The sequence below is a fragment of the Anomaloglossus baeobatrachus genome, chromosome 2 (assembly GCF_048569485.1).
Source record: "Anomaloglossus baeobatrachus isolate aAnoBae1 chromosome 2, aAnoBae1.hap1, whole genome shotgun sequence".
In the NCBI taxonomy this organism is placed as follows: domain Eukaryota; kingdom Metazoa; phylum Chordata; class Amphibia; order Anura; family Aromobatidae; genus Anomaloglossus; species Anomaloglossus baeobatrachus.
In genome coordinates, this window is record NC_134354.1 from 506,078,993 (window position 1) to 506,102,344 (window position 23,352).

General features: G+C 44.1%; 1 protein-coding gene across 1 annotated transcript in view; it reads right to left on the reverse strand.

Annotated features, from left to right (window-relative positions):
• The window catches only part of CFAP47 (cilia and flagella associated protein 47), a 1,094,449-nt gene that overhangs the window by 882,527 nt on the left and 188,570 nt on the right, over positions 1-23,352 (reverse strand). The window contains 3 exon segments of the mRNA XM_075333814.1: positions 12,776-12,974; positions 13,089-13,248; positions 17,052-17,152. Of these exon segments, the coding sequence (XP_075189929.1) occupies positions 12,776-12,974; positions 13,089-13,248; positions 17,052-17,152 (460 nt within the window).

Here is a 23,352-nt window from a genome sequence, read left to right on the forward strand (position 1 = left end):
GACCAGCTCAAAACTAATGCCAAACCCAATTAGAGCATATCCTCCACCATTCTCTGCCCCTGTGAACCGAACTTACTTAGAAGATTGTTAGCCAAAATTCCAATGATACCATTTTATATAATCCAAACAGACCCATAGCTATATGAGGCCAACGGATATATGCACAAGCTCCATACTTGGCAATAAAAACAGGAAAACAAGGAGTATAACATGCAAGTATATTTTATTTGAATGAAAATAGCCAGCTTTCTCAGGGGGATACTGATACTTCCCCCTGAGTAAGCTAGCTATTTTCACATGGCAATTTGGTAAGATAGCAAAACGTGTGTTGGGGTCTCTTATTTAGGGGGGGAGGTGGCCTATTTATACTTATAGATGTAGTGCAGTCCTGGATTCCCGTCTACAACATGGAGTTGGTTCCTATGCAGTTCTGTGTATTAACACTGAGTGACTAATATAGGACCAGGATTATTTAATCTATGCTATTTTTGCTGCTATATTTGGTGACTTTGCACTTGCACTTTATCATCAATATTTACCAGGTACTCCAGCCCGCCGCTTTACCCCCCATATTGCCTAGGATATGCCACTCTCATAATTTATACTTGTCCACTGTCCTTTTGTTTTCTTTTTTGCCTGACTTTTTGATATAACCTTTGTCACTTGAACTAAATTAGAATCATTTTTATACAAATAAAATATACTTGCATGTTATGCTCCTTGTTTTCCTGTTTTTGTTACTTTAGAAGAGCTAGTCTTTCCTCGACACTGTACAATTAACATTTATGTCGGACCAGAAGCTGCATAAATTCTACAGAACTTTGACACCCAAAACACATTGTGATGGAACGGTGTCCACTAATACCACCTTCGAATGAGAAATGAACTCCTCAGACACATCATTCTATGTTCACCAACTAGGCCTCCATTCCTGAAGCCACTAGAATCTTGCAACGATATGCCATCCAATCAAAAAATATTACTTCTTGCTCGACAAAGATATAACCCAAGTCCCTAACCTGATTCAAAGAGGGGAGTTCCAACTATAGCAGAGTTTACCATCTGATGAACTGCCGGGAATGAACATCATTATCAAAATTAAGAATTCAAAATTAAGGACTTTTTTCCTAAATAGAACTTATCCCATCAGGGAAATGAATTCTCAACTTCCCAATACCAACATTTACATCTGCATACCAAGAGACCACACACGTGAGTTAACAAGAGAAATCTGCAAAAATGTTTACACTTAATACAGCCAAGGTGCCACTGAAACTAACCTCAAAGACATTATGACAATTCATCATTCCAGAACACTAACTCTTCTTAAGATGCCTAAAACTTTGAGACACCATTGAGTCGCTCAATGGTAGAAACTGCCAACTCAATCCTATCCCTCTTTGCCATTGTGCTACAGAAAATCATGTCATCACTGATCCATCAGGCCAAATCATTCTTCTTAGACTTCATGGACGCTCTTGTCAACCTGGGTTCCATTCCTCTCAACAGCATCCTAGTAAATGTTGATGCAAACAGCCAGTACAGTCCGTGCACTCAGCCTGCCAATAGCAGAACATCAACTAGACCAATAGACATCACATAATGTATTAATCCAGCATTAACTTTGGCTCAGATAAAAATGTAACTTCTTTATTCCAACTTATTAAAATCATACCACATCACACTAAAACATGGCAATATACTAAAGAATTTTTTAACTGTGGCCACAACATGTAAATGTTGCTCACATATAAATGAAACTCAATGTTTTTCATCTTTAGTTACTAAAAATCATATCCAGTTAATTGTTATAATAATTGTAACACAACTTTTGTTGTGTATCTTACATGAGCATCCTGCTATAATCAATATGTGAGATGCACAAGTAGTCCACAAAACAATGTATCACATACAGGTAACAGTAATAAAGTGAATATTTCATCTGATTCTTGACATTATGCGGAATGATATAAGTAGAATACAACTAATTTTATGGTAATTAGTATTGAGTGTGTATTAAAAGCAGTCAGACATTGCGATCATGGGGGAAAATTCTAAAATATTATTTGTCATTAAATTATTTATTATTATTGGTATATTTTGTGTCTACTATATTTTTGTAAAAGAATTTCACACTTATGTTATTTGGCTGAAAAGCATCATGTGATCTTTTAATGAATGACATAACTGCTTTTGTACTGCATCAGTATATATACAATTCTAAGGACCGAAACAGAAGGGCATTTTTTACTACATGTTGTGTGTTCCTGTTATTTAAATATGTTTCAATGTAGAAGATAAGATTTATCCAGTGGATTCCAGTGCAGGATTTATATGTTCTATGCAATTTACTTCATTAGGGGCACCTCAGTCTCAGAGCATGGTTCCCAGGATTAATTAGTGAATGATATTGGATTGGGGAGCTCCTTTTCCTATTATTCACATCATACACCCCACTACAGACATTTATTCTGCATTGATGTACTCAGAGTAAAGCTCACCAGTATCAAATTCCAATTTGGGGACCAATTTTATCTACAGAGGACAAGGGCCACCATGGGGTCTAATGTGGTCCCTTCATTCGCTAACATATTAATGGCAGACTTTGAGAAAGCTCTGGTCCAAAGGTCCCCAACTCCAGTTCTCAAGGGCTGCCAACAGTGAATGTTTTCAGGGTCTCCTTAGTATTGCACAGGTGATAATTTAATCACCTACACAGGTGATGATTCCAACACCCATGCAATGCTAAGGAAATCCTGAAAACATGCACTGTTGGCGGTCCTTGAAGACTGGAGTTGGGGACCCCTACTCTAGTCTGTACCCATGCACTCCACCAACATGAATTTATATGGAAAGAGACATAGACCATATTTTCCATATTTGGATCAGTCGAGTTGACACGTGACTTTCAGTTTTTATGAACTCACATTCAAAATCCATCATATTACCCAGAATATCAACTCTCTTGATACTATGGCCATTCTACAACCCAATGGTACTAATACTACTGACCTTTACATATAAGGCTACTTTCACACTTGCGTTCAGCGCAATCCGACACTATGGAGAATAGCGCAGTCCGGTAACGCACTGCACTATTCTCCATAGACTTGTATTGACGACGCACTGTAAAGCAAGTGTCTGTGTTTCATCCGCTGGACGACGCTGCTTCATTATTTTGACGCAGCATCGAGCGGAGGGAATGCTACATGTAGCGTTTTTTGGGTCGTTAAAATAACGCACCTTGACGGATTCCGTTGGAATCCGCAAAGGTGTCTAATGATTGTCTATGGTGGCGGATTCCGCCACTATGGGCTTAGCGGCGGAATCCACTGACAGTTTCCATCACGTTCTACTGAGCATGCACAGTATGTCCAGCAGAATGATCAAAATCATTTAAAATTACTCCTGGTCTCTCTCCCCCCTCTCACCCCCTCTCTCATACTCACTGATCACGGGCGTGGCGCTGCACAGTTGTCATAAAGCTCCGGTGGCTTTTCCTCTTTTGAAAATGCCGGCCGCTCATTATTCCATCTAGTATTCACTGCTTCCCCCGCCCACTAGTGCCTATGATTGGTTGCAGTCAGACCCACCCCCACGCTGAGTGACAGTTGTCTCACTGCAACCAATCACAGCCGCCGGTGGGCGGGTCTATATCGTGCAGTACAATAAATAATTTAATAAAACAGCGTGCGGCTCCCCCATAATTTTGATACCAGCCAAGGTAAAGTCACACGGCTGAAGACTGGTATTCTCAGTATGGGGAACCCCACGTTATGGGGAGCCCCCCAGCCTAACAATATCAGCCAGCATCCGCTCGGAATTGACGCATCCATTAGATGCGACAGTCTCGGGACTCTACCCAGCTCTATCCCGAATTGCCCTGGTGTGGTGGCAATTGAGGTAATAATGAGTTAATGGCAGCAGTCCATAGCTGCCACTAAGTCCTAGGCTAATTATGGCATGGCAGGCGTCTATGAGACACCCACAATGATTAACCTGTAAGTGAAAGTAAATAAAAACACATACACCGAAAAAAATACGTTATTTGGAAAAAAGATAAAAAAACACCCTCTTTCACCACTTTATTAATCCCCAAATACCCATCAAGGTCCGGCGTAATCCACACGAGGTCCCGCGACGCATCCAGCTCTGCTACATGAAGCTGACAGGAGCGGCCGTAGAACACCGCCGCTCTCTGTCAGCTCCAGGCAGCAACTGAAGTGAGTCGCGCTGTCAGCGGGGACATCACTGTGGTAATGTGTGTGGCGATGATGGGAGAGGTAATGCAGGTGTGTATGCGGTGATGAGTGCGGTACTGCCTGCGTGTGTGCGATGATGATGCGTGCGGTAGTGCCGGTATGTATGTGGTGATGATGAGTGCGATAGTGCCTGCATGTGTGTGGTGATAATGAGTGCGGTTGTGCCTGCGTGTGTGCGGTGATGATGAGTGTGGTAGTGCCAGTGTATGTGCGGTGATGATGGATGCGGTAGTGCCTGCGTGTGTGCGGTGATGATGAGTGCGGTAATGCCTGTATGTGTGCGGTGATGATGAGTGCGGTAGTGCCTGCATGTGTGCGGTGATGATGAGTGCAGTAGTGCCTGAGTGTGTGCGGTGCTGATGGGGGTGGTAGTGCCTGGATGTGTGCAGTGATGATGAGTGTGGTAGTTCCAGTGTATGTGCGGTGATGATGAGTGCAGTAGTGCTGGGGTGTGTGCGGTGATGATGGGTGCTGTAGTGTCGGGGTGTGCGGTGATGATGAGTGTGGTAGTGCCTGCGTGTGTGCGGTGATGATGGGTGCGGTAGTGCCTGCTTGTGTGCGGTGATGAGGAGTGCGGTAGTGCCTGCGTGTGCGGTGATGATGGGTGCGGTAGTGCCTGCGTGTGTGCGGTGATGATGGGTGCGGTAGTGCCGGTGTATGTGTGGTGATGATGGGTGCGGTAGTGCCAGGGTGTGTGTGGTGATGATGAGTGCGATAGTGTTTGCGTGTGTGCGGTGATGATGAGTGCAGTAGTGCCTGCGTGTGTGCGGTGATGATGGGGGCGGTAGTGGCGGGGTGTGTGCAGTGATGATGGGTGTGGTAGTGCCGGGGTGTGTGCAGTGATGATGATGATAAGTGCGGTAGTGTCGGTTGTGCGGTGATGATGGGGGCTCCTTCTCGGCTTAACGCAACGCGTTATTTCACAGGAATCAGTTGCCTTTATATCATACTATTTACAACGCATCCATCACATGCGCCACACAACGCATTGTGACGGATGCCGTTCAACGCAAGTGTGAAAGTAGCCTAACCCACAGATCCTATCAGTCTCATACTGCAGTTCCTATCAACACTATTACAAAAATATATTTCCAAAAATATATTCTCAAATACACTGGTGCAAACCCATTGAATTAGACATAGAGATCAAGGTCAGCACAGGATGTTGCTTACAAAATTAAAAAATAGGGTGCATCCTGGCAAACCAATTAAACAATAGCAACAAATAAGCTGAAATAAGGAAAAAAAAAAGGTATCAACAATCAAATTACATTTGTCAACATTGGTCCCATCTCTCCTTCTGTTTCAAAATTAAATCACCCACTAATCATTTTCAAAGACTAACAAATCTGAAATATCCCCTGGTGAAAGCAGACATAAGGAAAAGACAACCAGGGTCAATACAGGAAACACTAGGCACTAAATGTACAGGCACCTTTCATTATTTAACCTAACCAGTGTTCAACAGATAAAGCAAAACATCAGGCAAACCATTCCCAATTAGGGACATCTTTTCCTGCAATTCCTCATTTCATCAATTGTCGTTGTAATACTGCATAAATTGGGGAAAGCACCCAACATCACCCCAGACTAAATTTCACAACATAAGTCAAACATCCGTCGTCACAGCCTCAGCCAGCTTGTTTCACTGCAGCCCATCACTCTGGGTCACAATCGAAATTCTAATGATTGAACACACATCACAAGCTGTAGAGGAGATAACCACATCCAAGGCAAAAAGACAGGCCTGGATACATACCTCACAAACAATTGAGTCTCTATGCCTGTGTAGGGAATATGAAGTATTTTACCATTACTCCGCTTTACATAATAAGTATATGTGTACAAGTACCATTTATTTCCATAACAATATATGTTTTGATCTATAGCTAAATTGTCCGTTTTCATATTATTTTTTAACGTCACATTTTTTTTCCAAATAAAAGAAAGGAGGAACATCCAGCTCTTCAGGCGAGGAAAGCCATGGTCTTTATTTCAGAATGCAGACAATGAATGACATGACCAGCACAGCACTACGCGTTTCAGGTGAAACAATCACCCTTAGTCATGATCAAGGGTGATTGTTTCACCTGAAACGCGTAGTGCTGTGCTGGTCATGTCATCCGTTGTCTGCATGCTGAAATAAAGACCATGGCTTTCCTCGCCTGAAGAGCTGGATGTTCCTCCTTTCTTTTATTTGCAATATCGGGCTGTGGCAGGGCCTGTCCGTGCTCCAGGGGGAGGCCAGGAGTGAGCGTGTACACGGTGAGCTGATATACATAAATTACATTTTTTTTCCCTCACCTTCCTCCTTAGATCCCATTATGAGTGTATATGTGTTAAAAATTATCTTGGAATTCCTAGATCTAACAGGTAGTAAATATGAAGACTCACCACCTATTACTCAGTAACCTACAACCTGCCTTTTGTTCTCTTTGCAATATTTATCCAGAGCCACTCACCAATGACATACACCACACTATTATCCTGCAAGCTTAGCGTAGGACTTTAGCCTTCCCATTATTGCCCCCATTACTATTTTACATACACCCACTACACTCATCATACTCAGATTTATTTTTACACCAGCATTCATTTGCTCTAACATCCTTCTTGCAACTCCTCTACTCTCCTATGCTAGATGTTCCTCGCTGACAATCTCTTATTAAACCAGCCCTCCAATTACACCTATGCATGCCTACTCCTTTGTGTCTGCAATACCCACCACCACACGGTGACACTGCATCACATGGACAGTGTATGTGTGAAATAATGATGGCACATGGCACCTGCACTGTCATTCCCAATGTCAACCCAGTTAGCAGGAGTCAAATCAAGTATATACATGGATTGACTCATGGGCCTCCCCACACATTAAAAGTTCTGCTTGCTTCTGTCAAACCCAAGATCCAACATGGCATAGTATCGCAGTACATCCCAGCTGTAGCCACTGGCACCTTTCTTCACAGATAACTCAGACCCTACATACAATTTCCTATAATTAGGTTTCTACTCCAGTTTATTCCACCATATTTTTATCTCCAGTACCTTTTCCTTACCTAGGCCTCATTACTGCCATACCTCTTTTCTGAGTACTATTCTCCAGGACCATCTTTATGTATAGTAGGTTACACTTTGGAGTATATATTCCTTACCAGTCCCCTCCTATCACTGTATTATAGTCCTTACCCTACTACTTTGCCTGCTGAGCCTTTCCGTACTCTATAGTTATGCATCAGCCCCATTATTAACTTCATGATCACATTTATTTATATTGTGATACCACACTTCCCACTCTAAAGGGGGCTTTACACGTAGCGATATCGCTGGTGAAAGCACCCGCCCCCATCGGTTGTGCGTCACGGGCAAATCGCTGCCAGTGGCACACAACATCGCTAACACCCGTCACACGGACTTACCTGCCTAGCGATGTCGCTGTTGCCGGCGAACCGCCTTCTTTCTAAGGGGGCGGTTCGTGCGGCGTCACAGCGGCGTCACTAAGCGGCTGCCCAATAGAAGCGGAGGGGCAGAGATGAGCGGCCGTAACATCCTGTCCACCTTCTTCCTTCCTCATTGCCGGCGGATGCAGGTAAGCTGTAGTTCGTCATTCCCGAAGTGTCACACATAGCGATGTGTGCTGCCTCGGGAACGACGAACAACCTCTGTCCTGCAACAATCAACTATTTTATGAAAATGAACGACGTGTCAACGATTAACGATAAGGTGAGTATTTTTGATTGTTAACGGCCATTCATTGGTGTCACACGCAACGACGTCGCTAACGATGCCAGATGTGCGTCACAGAATCCGAAGATATGTCGCTGCGTGTGATGGGGCCTCTAGGGCTCTTTTCCACTTGTGATTTTCATGTGCGTGTGCGATCCGATAAAACATCAGATCACACTTGCACCAGTGTTAATCAATGAGGCAGTGTCCTCTTTCTCGACACGAATCGTGCTCTAGGTGCAATCGCAGCATGCAGCGAGTCTCGGCTCACGCACCCCCATACAAGCCTATGGGAGTGTGTGAAACATCACACTGCAATCGCATGTTATGTGACTGCAGTGCGATATACGCAGAGACAGACAGCGGAGGACTTGGGGAGAAAGTGTACCCTCCCTCTTCTCCGAGGCTGTCATATGATCACAAGATTGCAATACAGTCACATGACCCTCGGCTGACACCCGCAGCATAGGGTCTTTAGCATATGCGAGACCATCGGAAGCAGTACGCAAGTGGAAGAGAGCCCATAAACTAAGGATATTTCACACAAACCCACACGTTTCTATGTCATAATGTCATACCTGCTGTTCTACAGTGTGGCCACCCATATCCTGTCCACCGCCATTAACTTGAGAACGGCGGCAGCTATAGACATAGAAGTGGTGTCTAGGTATAGTAAAGTAGCCATGCGCTACGCAATGAAACCACCTATAGTGCCACCTGGTGGAAAACAACGGAGTTAGCATTTTATCTCGAAAAAGGAAAGCGATAGAGAAAAAAAGTGAATTACAAAGTTGTAGGGCATCATCAATTCAATACGAATCGACACCTTGCATACAGAAATGTTATGATATGAAACTCATGACCCCCCAAAACATTGAATGCTGGTCACGCATATGGCACTCATTTAACTTTGATGCTCAAAGTGGCCACCGTCAGCTGCAATGCACATCAGGACTCTGAACAGCATACTGTATCTTGCTGCACGTTGTGCAATATGGTAGGTGATACATTTGCACAAGCATCTGTGATACGTCGTCGTAGGTCCTGCAATGTTGGTGGAAGGGTCGCATACACCTGCTGTTTGATGTGACCTCACAGAAAGAAGTCCAATGGGGTCAGGTCAGGTGAGCGTGGAGGTCACTCCACGCAGCCACCATACCCAATGACTTGTAGGAAGGTCTCCCTAAGGTATCGCTTTACATCCTCAGCATTGTGAGTTTTACACATTCTAATCATAGCATTTCTGTATGCAAGGTGTCGATTCGTATTGAATTGATGATTCCCTACAACTTTGTAATTCACTTTTTTTCTCTATCTCGTTCCGTTTTCGAGATAAAAATGCTAACTCTGTTGTTTTCCCACCAGGTGGCGCTATAGGTGGTTTCATTGCGTAGCGCATGGCTACTTTACTATACCTAGACACCACTTATATGCCTATAGCTGCCGCCGTTCTCAAGTTAATGGTGGTGGACAAGATATGGGTGGACACACTGTATATAAAACACTAATGTATTCTAGTCTTGAGACTGTTGGATCCCACCACAGTGAATGTGCATATGCTAGAACGTACATTAGCTAAAATGTATATTTGTATTTATGTAAATACTATGTGATTATATTGATCTTTATTTTTCTTTCCATTTATCCACACTATACTGAAATGTCACTATTATTAGAACCACATACTGTATTTCCTTGATAAAGAGCTTTGCATGGGTTGGAACGTGGGTTGATATCAGAATAACATTTTGCAAGATTTCAAAAGCAACTTTTAGCTTCTCAAAGATGGTTGTCACTGACTCCCGGGCTGCATCTGCCCAAGTCTCTACTTCCAGCTTGGCTGCACCTTTTAACTGACCCAGCACAACAGACACTCTTTGTTTGCTAGTCATTGCATACATGTCCAGTACAGTGCAGATTCGCTTTTTAAATCCAACCAAGGCATCTGGTTTACCATCATACTGGGGCAACCATGCCACTCCCGGAACATAGGGCAGGGTGATTGGCATGATTGTTGCCACTGTGCCAGGTGCTACCGCTCCCTCACTGTCACTAGGCCCTGCAGCCTACATCTTGTCTCCACCTTGGTTGTTCTCACCAACCTTGTCTTGCGGGACTGGAGCACTGTGGGAACTTCCGGGTCAGGCGGCTGCACCTCTTCTGTCTTCAGCGGCGTCATGCAGCGCCTTTGGTTTCACGCCCTTTTGCAGCTTGTGGCGCAGTTATTTTTAAAGTCCAATTTGGCGGCACTTTTGAAAATTTTAATCACAGTTCAGTTTTTAAGGCACACTTCTCACACAAGGTTACGAGTCTAGTCAGAATCTTGCCAACTACGCCAAGTTTGGGGGTGTGACGCCCCAGGACTGTGGGGTACTCGGTTCCAGGCGTGCGGTGCGCAGAGGGAACAGTCGTGGTCATGGCCAATGCCCGGTTCCATGACCCTGGGGGTCGGTCTGATATAAAGGGGTGAAAAATAAAAAGTGAATAAAAATAAAAAAGAGTTCTCGACTACGCCACTTGCGGTGTGCGGCCAGGTTAATGAGGCCACCGCTGCAGGGTCCTGCTGGGGCAGATAGAGTGGTGCAGCTTAGGTGTTTTGGGCCCTCCGCAAGCAGGGCTAGGCCCCAACAGTGAATGATGAGGATTGTAGTGGGGAACCGTCTGTGTAAGTATACGGAGGCGGTAAGAAAACAGTCCACACCGAAATTGCAGTTTTAACTTGCCTTGTCTTTACTTGGTTTCAGTACTTGGACCCGAGGGTGCCGATTCCAGGTGTTCCCGCTCCCCTTGTTCGCCATGCCAGTTGTGACCCGGGGTAGCTGTCCTCCGTGCACTCTTGTTTGTATTGGGCTCCCATGGCCTAGAGCTTCTTGGGAACTCCTCCGTTTCTGTCTTGGTCCTATTGCAGGCACCCTGGACTATTTAGGGGGGGTCAATCCCCAGTTCCCTCTTTGCTGCTGATGCTTCAGACTCTTTGGTTGGCGCTGGACCCTGGAGATCTTCTTGCCTGGCAGATTTAACAGTTGACCATAAAGTGTCCCGCTGTCCTAGGGTCTGCACCCCACCTTGTACTGAGTCCTGTGAGCCTAGGCTACAGACTTCCACAGGCGTCCCGCAGTTGCTGAAGTATTCCACTTCCACAAGTAACCCACGGTCCCTGGAGTCCTGGTTCCTTACTCCACAGTCCCTCACTCTAGTTACAGCTTTCCGTTGTTACTTCAGTTCTTGTTACACCTTTCCTTTCCTTCTTTTACTCTCTCTTCACTCCTTCACTTCCACTACTCAATTCTGCTCACTACTTTCTCCCGCCAACTTCCCAACTGATCATTGGCTCCTCCCCCTCACTGGGTCTCTCCCTACAGATTGGGTGGTGACTATCTAATCAGTGCCCATCCCTTTTACCTTTTGCTAGGCAGTCTCCCAGTGGGGTTTTGGGGTTACGTCTACGTGGCCTGAAGGTGCTTGTGTGTTGACTGGCACGGATATTCTGGGGTTTGGGTTTCCACGTTCACATTTTTGCCACCTGGTACCACAGGGGTGCTACATTTCCATATAGTATAATGCACCCCATAGTCCTCCATAAAGTATAATGGGCTCCACATAGTCCCCAATATAGTATAATGCACTCCCCATAGTTTCCTATATCGTATAATGCACTCTCATAGACCTCCATATAGTATAATGCACCCCAGAATCCTCCATATAGTATAATACACACCCCTATGGTTCTCCATGTAGTACAATTAATCCCCCATATTCCTTCATATAGTATAATGCACTCCCCCTAGTCCTCTATATGGTATAATTCACCCCACAGTTATTCATATAATATAATGCACCCCTTATAGTCCTCCATATAGTATAATGTATCCCTCATAGTCCTCCACATAGTATAATGCACTCTCCCTAGTCCTTCATATAGTAAAATGCACCTCATAGTCATTCATATAGCATTATGGTCACCTCCACACTTACCTCTCCTCGTTCCCCCGCTGCTCCAGTCTCAAAGTGAGCGTTCTAAACCTCTCTCTTCACTGCTCGACACAGCAGTCACTATGAAGTGACATCATCTAATCCACTGTGCTGAGACGTAAGATCCCAGACCCCAAGAGAACATCATGGAGGAGGGAGTGTCAGCGAACCATTCCTTCTTTCATCATTGCTTTCGACTGTATCGGCATGCAAAATGCTGATACAGTTGAGAGTGTGAAGACAGGTGGGGAGGCCCAACGCCAGCACTGGCACCATGCCCCTCAACTCATGGGCCTTAAAATGGCCCTGTGGTCTGCTGCCATTGGCGGTACACCACTGTTTATTGCGATGTGCCAGAACATAACTAGAATATTAATGCCAAACTTCTCCATTGTGATAGACTTATCTCTTATGTGTGACAGATGGCTTATCTTCTAGCTATTGTATGTGACAAACCACTACATAGCTAACTATGAATATATGTCACAAACCACTGACTGTCAGCGCCACTTGACAAGACCACTAATTCTTCAGTTGTACTACATGTCAGACACCAGTTGTGCTTGCAGTTGCTTTTAGCTAGTCATCTAGCCATCACAGCCCTAGTCAAATTTCTTAAATTATTTGCCCATTTAATCTGCTTCAAATTATCAACTTTTACAGTTCAATTTTTAGCTAATATACTTCACCTCTGGTGTCATATAATATATAATCAATGTGATTTATGACACCTGTCAGTGGTTTTAATGTTCTGTCTGCTCAGTGTAAATATACAGGTGATTTTACAGAAGCATCTGAATATATATTTTATATACCTGTCATAATTAGCTGACATGATATCAACTACAGCTTCAACTTCTGTATCCAAAGGCACAGGAATTAGTAAAACAAGTGGTGGATCAAAAGTTATCACTGGTTTTTTGGCGTTACCGAAGAGATGGAGGGGCATATATAGAGTGTCTGGATCATCATTTAAGATCAATGGAATTTCAGCTCTGAAGTCTCCTGGTCCAGCTGTAAAAAAAAAAGAAAAAGAAAAAAGTCAATTAAAGCCATTATACTATATAAGTGGCGAAGAATGATATATAAAATCAGAAACCTAAACCTTCAATTCTCCCACATACTTACCAGGGCAAAAGTGAACATTAATCTGACTTGTTTCCCCTGGATGAAGCACACCTGAAGGTTTACTGAACTTGAAAACTCCATTCTTCAGAGTTTCCAAAGTTTTATCAAGATTTAACCTCCATGACACTGTTTTCTTTGAAATATTGCTGAACTCAAGCACCTGAGAAAAGAATTGAAATATACCTTTATTCCCTGGAGTTCAGATATGTGTACATTTTGTCTGGACATAATAGAGAATATCATACTATCATACTACAATATCTCGTTGGCCTTAATATTAGAAGAATAATTGCCTCTCATCTATGTATTGATTTAAAACTTAAAAGTTAACAAGACATATGCAAGACATCGGCAGTAAGACAAGAAGTGTAGCCTTTAACTATATTCTACTCTCATTCAGTCAGGTCTGAGAAAAAAACCAGCCAAGACCTAAGGCAATAATGGCTAGGCAGTATCCATAAGTGGACAGGTCTAGTAACCGTAGTATGGCAGCATAGGATGCAAACAGAGCTGTTCTCTTTTTTCTTCTTCTCTTTTGTTCTCTTTGACCAATGGTGATAGAAAGACACGGTAGAACTCAGGAGGTAAGTGCTCCCCTCACCTCCCCCATTTTTGATTGACGGATGCTGTGCATGGAGCTTAACAATCAGTTTGCCAAGGCCGGGTAAACCACTCACCTCTTGGATATATGGCATATCATAATTATGAGTTAATTGCAGCTATAAGGCCATTTTGGGAAAAGTAGAACTGCCTTGTAACATGCTGCATCTACAAAGGGAATTTCATTGAAATGAATATCCATCCGTATGCTTTTCCCTAATTGTAATAGATGCATAATTATGCATTGATTACTTCCAGGGTTCTCTTGTACTGATGCACAGCTCCAATTTGCCTACACATACATACACCGAATGGATTGCCTCACTGTATGCATGTAACACACATGAGCCCAGTGATCAGCCCCTCAAAAAACACAAAACAAGGATGATCCCAAAACCCCTGTGGGAATGAAATAGCATGGCATATGTGACTACCTCTCCATTCACTTCTATGGGACTGACAAAAACACTGGCGGACACAGACAGAAAAGGGCCCCTGTGCAAGAACAATATATGGGCCCTTTGCAGCCCAAGAGCACATACAAATGCAAAATTGCACCTGCTCTGGAGGTAGAAATGGGCCCCCTTACCTTTTGGGCTCCTGTGCGGCCGCACAAGCTGCGCCAATGAAATGTCCGCCCTTGGACAAAAAAGCTGGCTACATTTGTCAGTGCAAGAACAACATATGGGCCTTTTGCAGTTAAAAACCTAATCATAATGTAACAATTCATGTGTTTGTGACAGAAGCTGCTTTGGAGGTGGTAGGGGACATCCCCGATACCTTTTTGACTACTGTACATTTCTACATGATATACCAATGAACCAAGAGAAAACACGCGACCATGATCCAAGGTGCAAAAGTGAAATCTTTATTGACATAGGAATAGGTGCGGGGCGACACAGAACAAGTGAGGACAACGACATATAGCAATGACCAAAATATACACAATTGTCAAGGTAGTAGATGTATAGGTCCATCCATAGTATACTGCAAAAAATCATTAATTTCACATAACAGTATGTCAAAAATATACCATATGATATTGAATAATAAATGGGTACAAATGTCAGTAACCACAAGCATGAACATTCACATTGTAAACAGGGAATAATTTCCCATTGATCCCATCATTATAGGTCCCCAATGAAGCTCAGGGATAACACAACAATTTGATTAAATTAGGGTGATGTGAAAAAGGATAATGGATATACTTGTAGAAACACATATTTGTGAACTGACATTCCCTATCCACACATAACATGGAAAAGACATATACCAACAGACAAAGTCCGCAGTTACACTATAGTGGTTTTGCCCAACTTGGTTGACACCTGTAGTTTTGTCCTATATCCCAGTAACTGCGGACATTGTTTGTTGGTACATGACTTTTCCATATTATATGTGGACAAAGAATGTCAGTTCACAAATATGTGATTCTGCAAGTATATTCATTATCCTTTTTTACATCACCCTAATTTAATCAAACTATTTTTTATCCCTGAGTTTCATTGGGGACCCATATGGATGGGATTGATGGGAAATTATTCCCTGTTTACAATGTGAATGTTTATACTTGTAGTTACTGACATTTGTGTCCATTTACTTATCATTATATGGTATATTCTGACATACCGTTATGTGGAATAAATGATTCTTTGCAGTATACTATGGATACACCTACACATCCACCACTTTGACAACTGTGTATTCGGCTATGACATTAGCCACTGATTTTTGATCTAGGGATCCATGTGGATGGGATATGGGATTATTCCCTTTCACACTATAGTGGTTTTGCCCAATCTGGTTGATGCCTGCATTTTGTCCTATATCCAGTAACTGCGGACTTTGTCTGTTGGTATATGTCTTTTCCATGTTATGTGTGGATAGGGAATGTCAGTTCACAAATATGTGTTTCTACAAGTATATCCATTATCCTTTTTCACATCACCCTAATTTAATCAAATTGTTGTGTTATCCCTGAGCTTCATTGGGGACCTATAATGATGGGATCGATGGGAAATTATTCCCTGTTTACAATGTGAATGTTCATGCTTGTGGTTACTGACATTTGTATCCATTTATTATTCAATATCATATGGTATATTTTTGACATACTGTTATGTGAAATTAATGATTTTTTGCAGTATACTATGGATGGACCTATACATCTACTACCTTGACAATTGTGTATATTTTGGTCATTGCTATATGTCTTTGTCCTCACTTGTTCTGTGCCGCCCCGCACCTATTCCTATGTCAATAAAGATTTCACTTTTGCACCTTGAATCATGGTCGCGTGTTTTCTCTTGGTTCTTGATATAATTGCGACTTTTCCTCAGTCCCCATCCAGTTTTCTATTCATATTGTGATCCGTAATGCTCATATATGTGTTTGGTAAATAATGGTGTGGCTGTGGCTTTTTCTATGATATACCAATGGTATGTCCATCCATGTATATATATATATATATACTACTACTTCAGGTGAACCTTAGGACCAACATTCTTGGCATCACTGGGGTTCAAGATGTCAGATTTTTTAGCTTTAATTTATTTATTACCTATTTTGTTAATTCTTGCTCAATTTAATAGCGGGAAAGCTACTTTTACGGGATTTTCCAAAATTTTGAGGAAAAAATTGACCAATGATATCTAATTACTAAAAAATCTAAACCAGTTAAATTGCCCACCTCTAAAGTACCACTGCTCTAGTGGTGTCATCATCCCATTACATCTGTTTAACTATGTAAGCCTTAGAAGTCTTGTGCTATACTTGCCAGCATCATATGGTTAAATCATAAGTCATCGATGCAGCCAAGAAAACATAGATCAAAAGTGATCATTTAAGCAGCACTGCTGGATTGTTGGCTGGTGTAACAGGTGAGTATACCTTATTGTACAATTGTATACCATATTCTTCATGTGGTTATTTTTTAGGATCTTATTTAATTGCTTAAAAACATAATCCACTAGCTGGTTGCTGAATCCATGAGCGGCAGCAAGAGCATGTATAAACAATAGTCCGGGCAGAATTTTGGAACTAATGATACCATGATTATAAGGAAGAGATTAATTTTAAAACCTATTTACCATATAATGTGAGTGCGTCAAGCTTACAAAATATGATACATAGATAGATACTATATTTCTATTTTAGCAAGAAAAAAATAAATAAAAAGTAAAATCTATTGAATTATTTCCCTTTGGATATAGTCCAATATGTCCATGTCTTGTGATTATCATATGAATTGGACCTAATATACCTTTTGGGATGCTCTTCACAATTCATCATATTCTCTTACTTACAATAATCCTGGACTTTTAATCTATTTTTCTTCAATACTGTGCATGAGAGTCTTACCTGAGAGCATAAAGAGTGATCTGCAAAGCCCAGATCAAGAACTCCAGACGGTAATTCAAACGCAATGTGGGTAGTGGAGACTCTGAGCGGCTGCTGCAAAACTGTGAAAAGGTAACTAAATAACTATCATATTAAAACATACCGTACATTAAAGGAAACCTGACAGGTCCCCCATGCCCCTAGAACCACCAGCAGCTGTGTCTACCTATCTTAATTGACTGTCTAAAAGTTCCTTTATTAAATTGGACACATAAACAGATCTTTAGAAAAAGTATTTCTAAAGTCCGTTTATGATATGGAAAAGTACTCTTTGAGTAGTCAATGGAGGCGTTGGCTTCCCGAGAGCAGTCGGTCCACTTAGCGTATTATTATGTCCCTATAGACAGGAAAATATGATTTACTAGTGCTGGCATCATCTCTAGTGCTCTACAAATCTATCACATGCACGCGGCTTTGTTCACTCACAACACTGACCCTCTGAAGCTGGGTGTACCAGCTTCAAAGAGTCGCTCTGTGCATGACCAGAAGTGCAGAAGATGGCTGACATACACAGAAGAGCTTAAGATCAGCTGTCTTCTGCACTTCTGGTCATGTGTAGTGTGCCTCTCTGAAGCTGGGATAGGTTACCTAGCTTCAGAGGCTCAATAATGTGAGTGAACAAAGCCATGCGCATGCGAGAGATCTGTATACTGCTGGCAATAATTCTGGCTCTTTTACATCATGTTATCATGCCTACAGGGCTAAGTGGGACAACTAAAATGGGGAAACTAATGCCCCATCGAATAGTCAAAGGGTTTATTTGCCAATCATAAACTGACTTTTTAGAAATACTTTGTCTAAAGATCTGTTTATGTGTGCAATATAATAAAGGGACTAAGACAGGGAATTTAGATGGGTAGACACAACTGCTGCTGGTTCTGGAGGCACAGAGGACCTGTCAGGTTCCCTTTAAAAGAGTTTTGCTGTGTTTATGCAAATCTATCTTAATTATTTTACAAGGAAAAGTATAACATTTCAATATAACTTGGGTCTCAATACATCACCACTTTTAATAACTTCCAATCAACAGATATGCCTCATCAAGTGATCGTTTGTGGAATCACCGGCTTCAGAAAGTGTTTACGACTATTAGGTGTGTTTTGCTGAGGAAAGGTTGGTACACATTTTGAGGCCTCCTTCACACGCACATGTCTCCGGTACATGCTAGGTCCGTGCCCGCATGTACCGGAGACACGGACACACGTAAACCCATTAAAATCAATGGGTTTATGTGCACGCATGTGTGCAGCCATTGGCCCGTGCCTCTGTGTGGAGCACACGTGAGCCCGTGTGTTCCACACGGATGCATGTCCGTGTTTCTCCGGCAGCACGGGCCCGCACACGCACCACATGGATGTAGTGTGGACGCGGGTCCACATGACACGCGCCGGAGAAATACACGTGTCATTTAAAAAATTAAAAAAACACATACTCATCTCCACGAGTCCTGCAGTCTCTGCCGCGGCTGTCACCTGCATCCGTCCCCCAGTGAATTTGAACAACGCATCTTCTTCACTGGGGGCTGGAAGCAGCGTCAGAGGGGCGTGGCCTGTGCCGGACACTCATTCAGCACCACAGACAGCTCCGGAAGAATCAGGTAAGGCGGGGCTTTCCGTTCTCCGTGTGTTATTACGTATAACACACGGAGAACACAAATAGTGCCATAAACACGGCACACGGAGGGGAAAACGCACCTTTGACACGTCCGTGAAACACATGCGTGATTTTCACGGATGTGTGAAGGGGGCCTTAGACAGCACTGAGACAAATTCCACAACTGTTCAAAGCCAGGATATGACAAAAAACACTCAACTATGTAATGACAACTGTCAGTCCATCATTACTTTAAGTTATGAAAGTCAGACAATCTGGAAAATTGTCCATACCTAAAGCTTAGTGCACTTAAGCAAGCATTGTTGACCTTAGGGAGATCAACATATCCACTGCGGAGACACCATCACGTGTTTCTCAACGCAGTGATTCTAGAGCATTACCCCGAAACGGCTGTCTGTGGATGGATACCATGTTTGGTATAGGTGGTCTCCTTGACTGGAGACTGCCCTTCCCGTGGTTGTTCCTTCCCGGTGAAAGACCTGGCTAGTTTCCTGCCAGCGTTGAGAAACACGTGATGGTGTCTCCGCGGCTTTCTTATTTGCTTATTTAAAGCTTAGTGCAGTGATGAAAACAATCAATTACAATGTGTCACTGTTATTATCACTTCTGTAAATCATAAAAAGTCCGTGGAGCCTCTCTTAGGAGTCTCGACACAGGAACTAGCCAGATATCCCTCCGGGAAGGACCTAGCCAAGGAGTGACTCTTTTTAGGAAACCACCATAACCACCGTGGTTATGGTTCACTGTGTTGAGCGCCCTTGTTGACTGTCGGTAGTGTTTTCTCTGGCTAGTCACCCCGAGATCAGTGATCGTTTTGCCTTATTATTAGGGATGATTGAATACCCTATTGTTCGCTCTGCCGAATATCCGCCGAATACCTCGCAGCTATTTGAGTATTCGCGAATATCCGACGCTCAATGCAAGTCTATGGGAAACTCGAATAATTTTATGTTGGACCAGTGGGTGACCTGTGGTGACTGAGGAAAAGGCTGAAATGGATGGGAAAAGGCAGAAACAGTATGGGCACAGCCTGTAGAAGGTGCCTCACTGCATTTCTGCCCCCTCCCAATTCATCCAGGGTGACAGGACGCACACTAATGCGCCACCCGCTGTTACGGGGGGCTGTCTGATAATAACTCAAAGGAGTATCAGACAGTCAGGGTCCACCGTGCAAAGACTCTGCTGCAGACTATGGCAGAGTGCAATACCTCTGTTAACTCACAGAAGGACACAATAAGTAAGCAAAGCAATTCCTCCTCCACTTGGAGGGTGTGTGGAATGATCTCTGTTAACAATCACAGAGACAAAGGCAATGTGTGCGAAATGGCACCTACCTAGGTCCGCTCTTCTAGTGGTGCAAAAGAGACGAACAGCAGCGTAAGCCGCACAAAGCTCCTACCTGCGTTCGCTCCACTAGTGTGCGAGGACACGAACCACTAGATATGGCACCTGCCTAGGTCCGCTCTTCTAGTGGTGCAAAAGAGACGAACAGCAGCGTAAGCCGCACAAAGCTCCTACCTCTGTTCGCTCCCCTAGTGTGCGAGGATACGAACAACTGCCAGACGCAGTATAAGGAACGTTACCCTAGCGGCAACGTCCACCTACGAGTCGAATCACAAGGCCCAGCCAGACCATGTGCCTCAGGCACCTGCCTATGTCCGCTCCCCTAAGAGGTAAGGATACGGACAGCAGCCGAAGCTGTAAGGTATAAGAACGCTACCCTGCCGGTAGCGCTCACCTTGCATAGACAGAGGAATGCCTAGAGGAACGTGCACAGGGCGTCTACCCTCATGCATGAACCAAGAGGACTGAGCGCCATGCGGCGTGTGTCAGGGTCTTATATAGACTCTGTGCCTCATCCAAGATGGAGGACACCAGAGCCAATCGGCTGCCAGAACGACAAGAGTGACGTCATGCTGGCCTATCACCGAGCAAGGCGTCACAAGCACATGACCAGCGACCAATCGGCATAGAAGGTGTCAGAGACATGTGACCTCGTGTCAGCGATGATGTCACCCGCACATGTGCAATGGCTCCAAGATAGGACTTAGTCTCCAGCGCTCGCACATGTGCAGTAGCAAGAAATCTGGACTTAGTCTCCAGCGCTCGCACATGTGCAGTAGCAAGAAATCTGGACTTAGTCTCCAGCGCTCGCACATGTGCAGTAGCAAGAAATCTGGACTTAGTCTCCAGCGCTCGCACATGTGCAGTAGCAAGAAATCTGGACATAGTCTCCAGTGCTCGCAGCAACCGTAACAGTACCTCCCCCTCAAGGGCCCCCCTCCCGGCGACGCAGGTAATCAGCAACTAAGTCGGGAGCATGGACAGCCTCCTCAGGCTCCCAAGAGCGATGTTCCGGGCCGTAGCCCTCCCAATCTATCAAGAAGAACCTGCGCCCTCTAACCATCTTAGAACCAACTATGGCTCGTACCTCATAGCTAGAGCGAGAGGAATCAGAAGCAGGAGAGTGCACTTCACGAGCGTGAGGTAAAATTGCCGGCTTTAGCAGTGAAACATGGAATTTGTCATGGATCCTAAGATGGACGGGTAACTTCAATTGGTAGACTACAGGATTTACCTGTCGAAGAACTTCATAAGGACCCAGGAAGCGAGGAGCAAATTTGACAGAGCTCACTCTAAGTTTCACGTTTTTTGCAGAGAGCCACACAAAGTCCCCTGGAGAAAAGACAGGAGCCGGGCGACGAAACCGATCGGACATCGTCTTCATACGGTCCTTAGCTGCTTGGATTGACTCTTGAGTCCGATCCCAAACCTCTCTGGCATTAGTTGCCCAGTCGGCCACAAGAGGAGGAGGTGCAGCAGCGGGAAACGGTACCGGTACCCTAGGGTGTTGCCCATTATTGAGTACGAACGGTGTCTGCCCAGTGGCCTCAGCCAGCGAATTGTTAAGGGCAAATTCTGCCCAGGGTAGGAGGGAGGACCAGTTATCGTGGTTCTCAGCAACAAAGTGTCGAAGGTATATAATCATGGATTGATTGGTACGCTCAACCAAACCATTGGTCTCCGGATGGTATGCCGAAGATAGATTCAACTCAATTTGCAGAAGGCTACAAAGATCTCGCCAGAAACGGGAAGCAAATTGCGGGCCTCTATCACAAATGATACGATCTGGCATCCCGTGAAGCCTAAAGACATGCTTGAGGAATAGTTTGGCTAGTACCCTGGAAGATGGGATTCTCGATAACGGTACGAGATGAACCATCCGGGAGAAATGGTCCGTAATGACCCACACAAATCTATGTCCCTGTGAACATGGAAGATCACCCACAAAGTCCATGCCTACCACCTCCCATGGTCTATCTGGCACTGGTAAAGGATGCAAGAGCCCAGCCGGTCTCTGCCGTAATGGACGGTTGCGAGCACACGAGTAGCAGGAACCGACATATCTCTTGACGTGGCTGGCTAAGTGTGGCCACCAATACCACCTCTCCAGTAACTCTCGTGTCCGTCTAATACCAAAATGCCCACCCACCTTTGAGGTGTGGGCCCATGACAGTATATCATTCTGTCGATCAGGCGGAACAAAGGTCTTGCCCGGTGGGATTTGGTCTAACGTCACAGGCGAGAGCGTATGAAAAACCCTGGAGGGAAGGATAAGACGAGGTTCGTCAATCTCTTCCTGGGTAGAAAGCATAGAGCGAGACAGGGCGTCTGCCTTGTTATTCTTACTCCCAGACAGATAGTTGATGGAGAAGTGAAAGCGGGAGAAAAACAAGGACCAGCGGGCTTGCCGAGGATTCAGACGCTGAGCGGTTTGTAAGTACGTCAGATTCTTATGGTCTGTATAGACCTGGAAAGGATGTTTTGCTCCTTCCAGCAAGTGACGCCACTCCTCCAAGGCTAATCTCAAGGCGAGCAGTTCCCTATCCCCAATGGTATAGTTTCTCTCTGCCGGTGAAAAGGTTTTAGCAAAGAAGAAACACGGCCTTTTTCTACCTGCACCGTTCTTTTGATACAAGACCGCACCAGCACCCACTGAAGAGGCATCAACCTCTAAGAGGAAGGGCTTACTCTCATCGGGTCTTTGAAGAACGGGAGCAGTTGAAAAGTGTCTTTTTACTGCCTCAAAAGCCTGAGATGTCTCAGTAGACCAGGCTTTGGGATTAGCACCTTTCTTAGTCAAGGCCACCAAAGGGGCCACCAAAGTAGAAAAATGGGGTATGAACTGCCTGTAATAATTTATGAATCCTAAGAAGCGTTGCACCGCCTTCAAGGAATGAGGTTCGGACCATTGCAGGACAGCAGAGAGCTTCGCAGGATCCATAGCCAGGCCCTCTTGTGAGATAATGTAACCCAAAAAAGGCAATGAGGACTGCTCGAATACACATTTCTCGAGTTTAGCAAACAATGAGTGCTCCCTTAAACGGGAAAGGACACGAACGACATCCTGACGATGAGTCTCCAGATCAGGAGAAAAAATCAGGATGTCGTCCAGATACACCACTACTGAGGATAACAGTAAATCCCTGAACACATCGTTTACGAAGTCCTGAAATACTGCGGGTGCATTACATAACCCAAAAGGCATGACGAGGTATTCATAGTGACCGTCTCGGGTGTTAAAAGCGGTCTTCCATTCGTCACCCTTTCGAATTCGTACCAAGTTATACGCACCCCGCAGATCCAA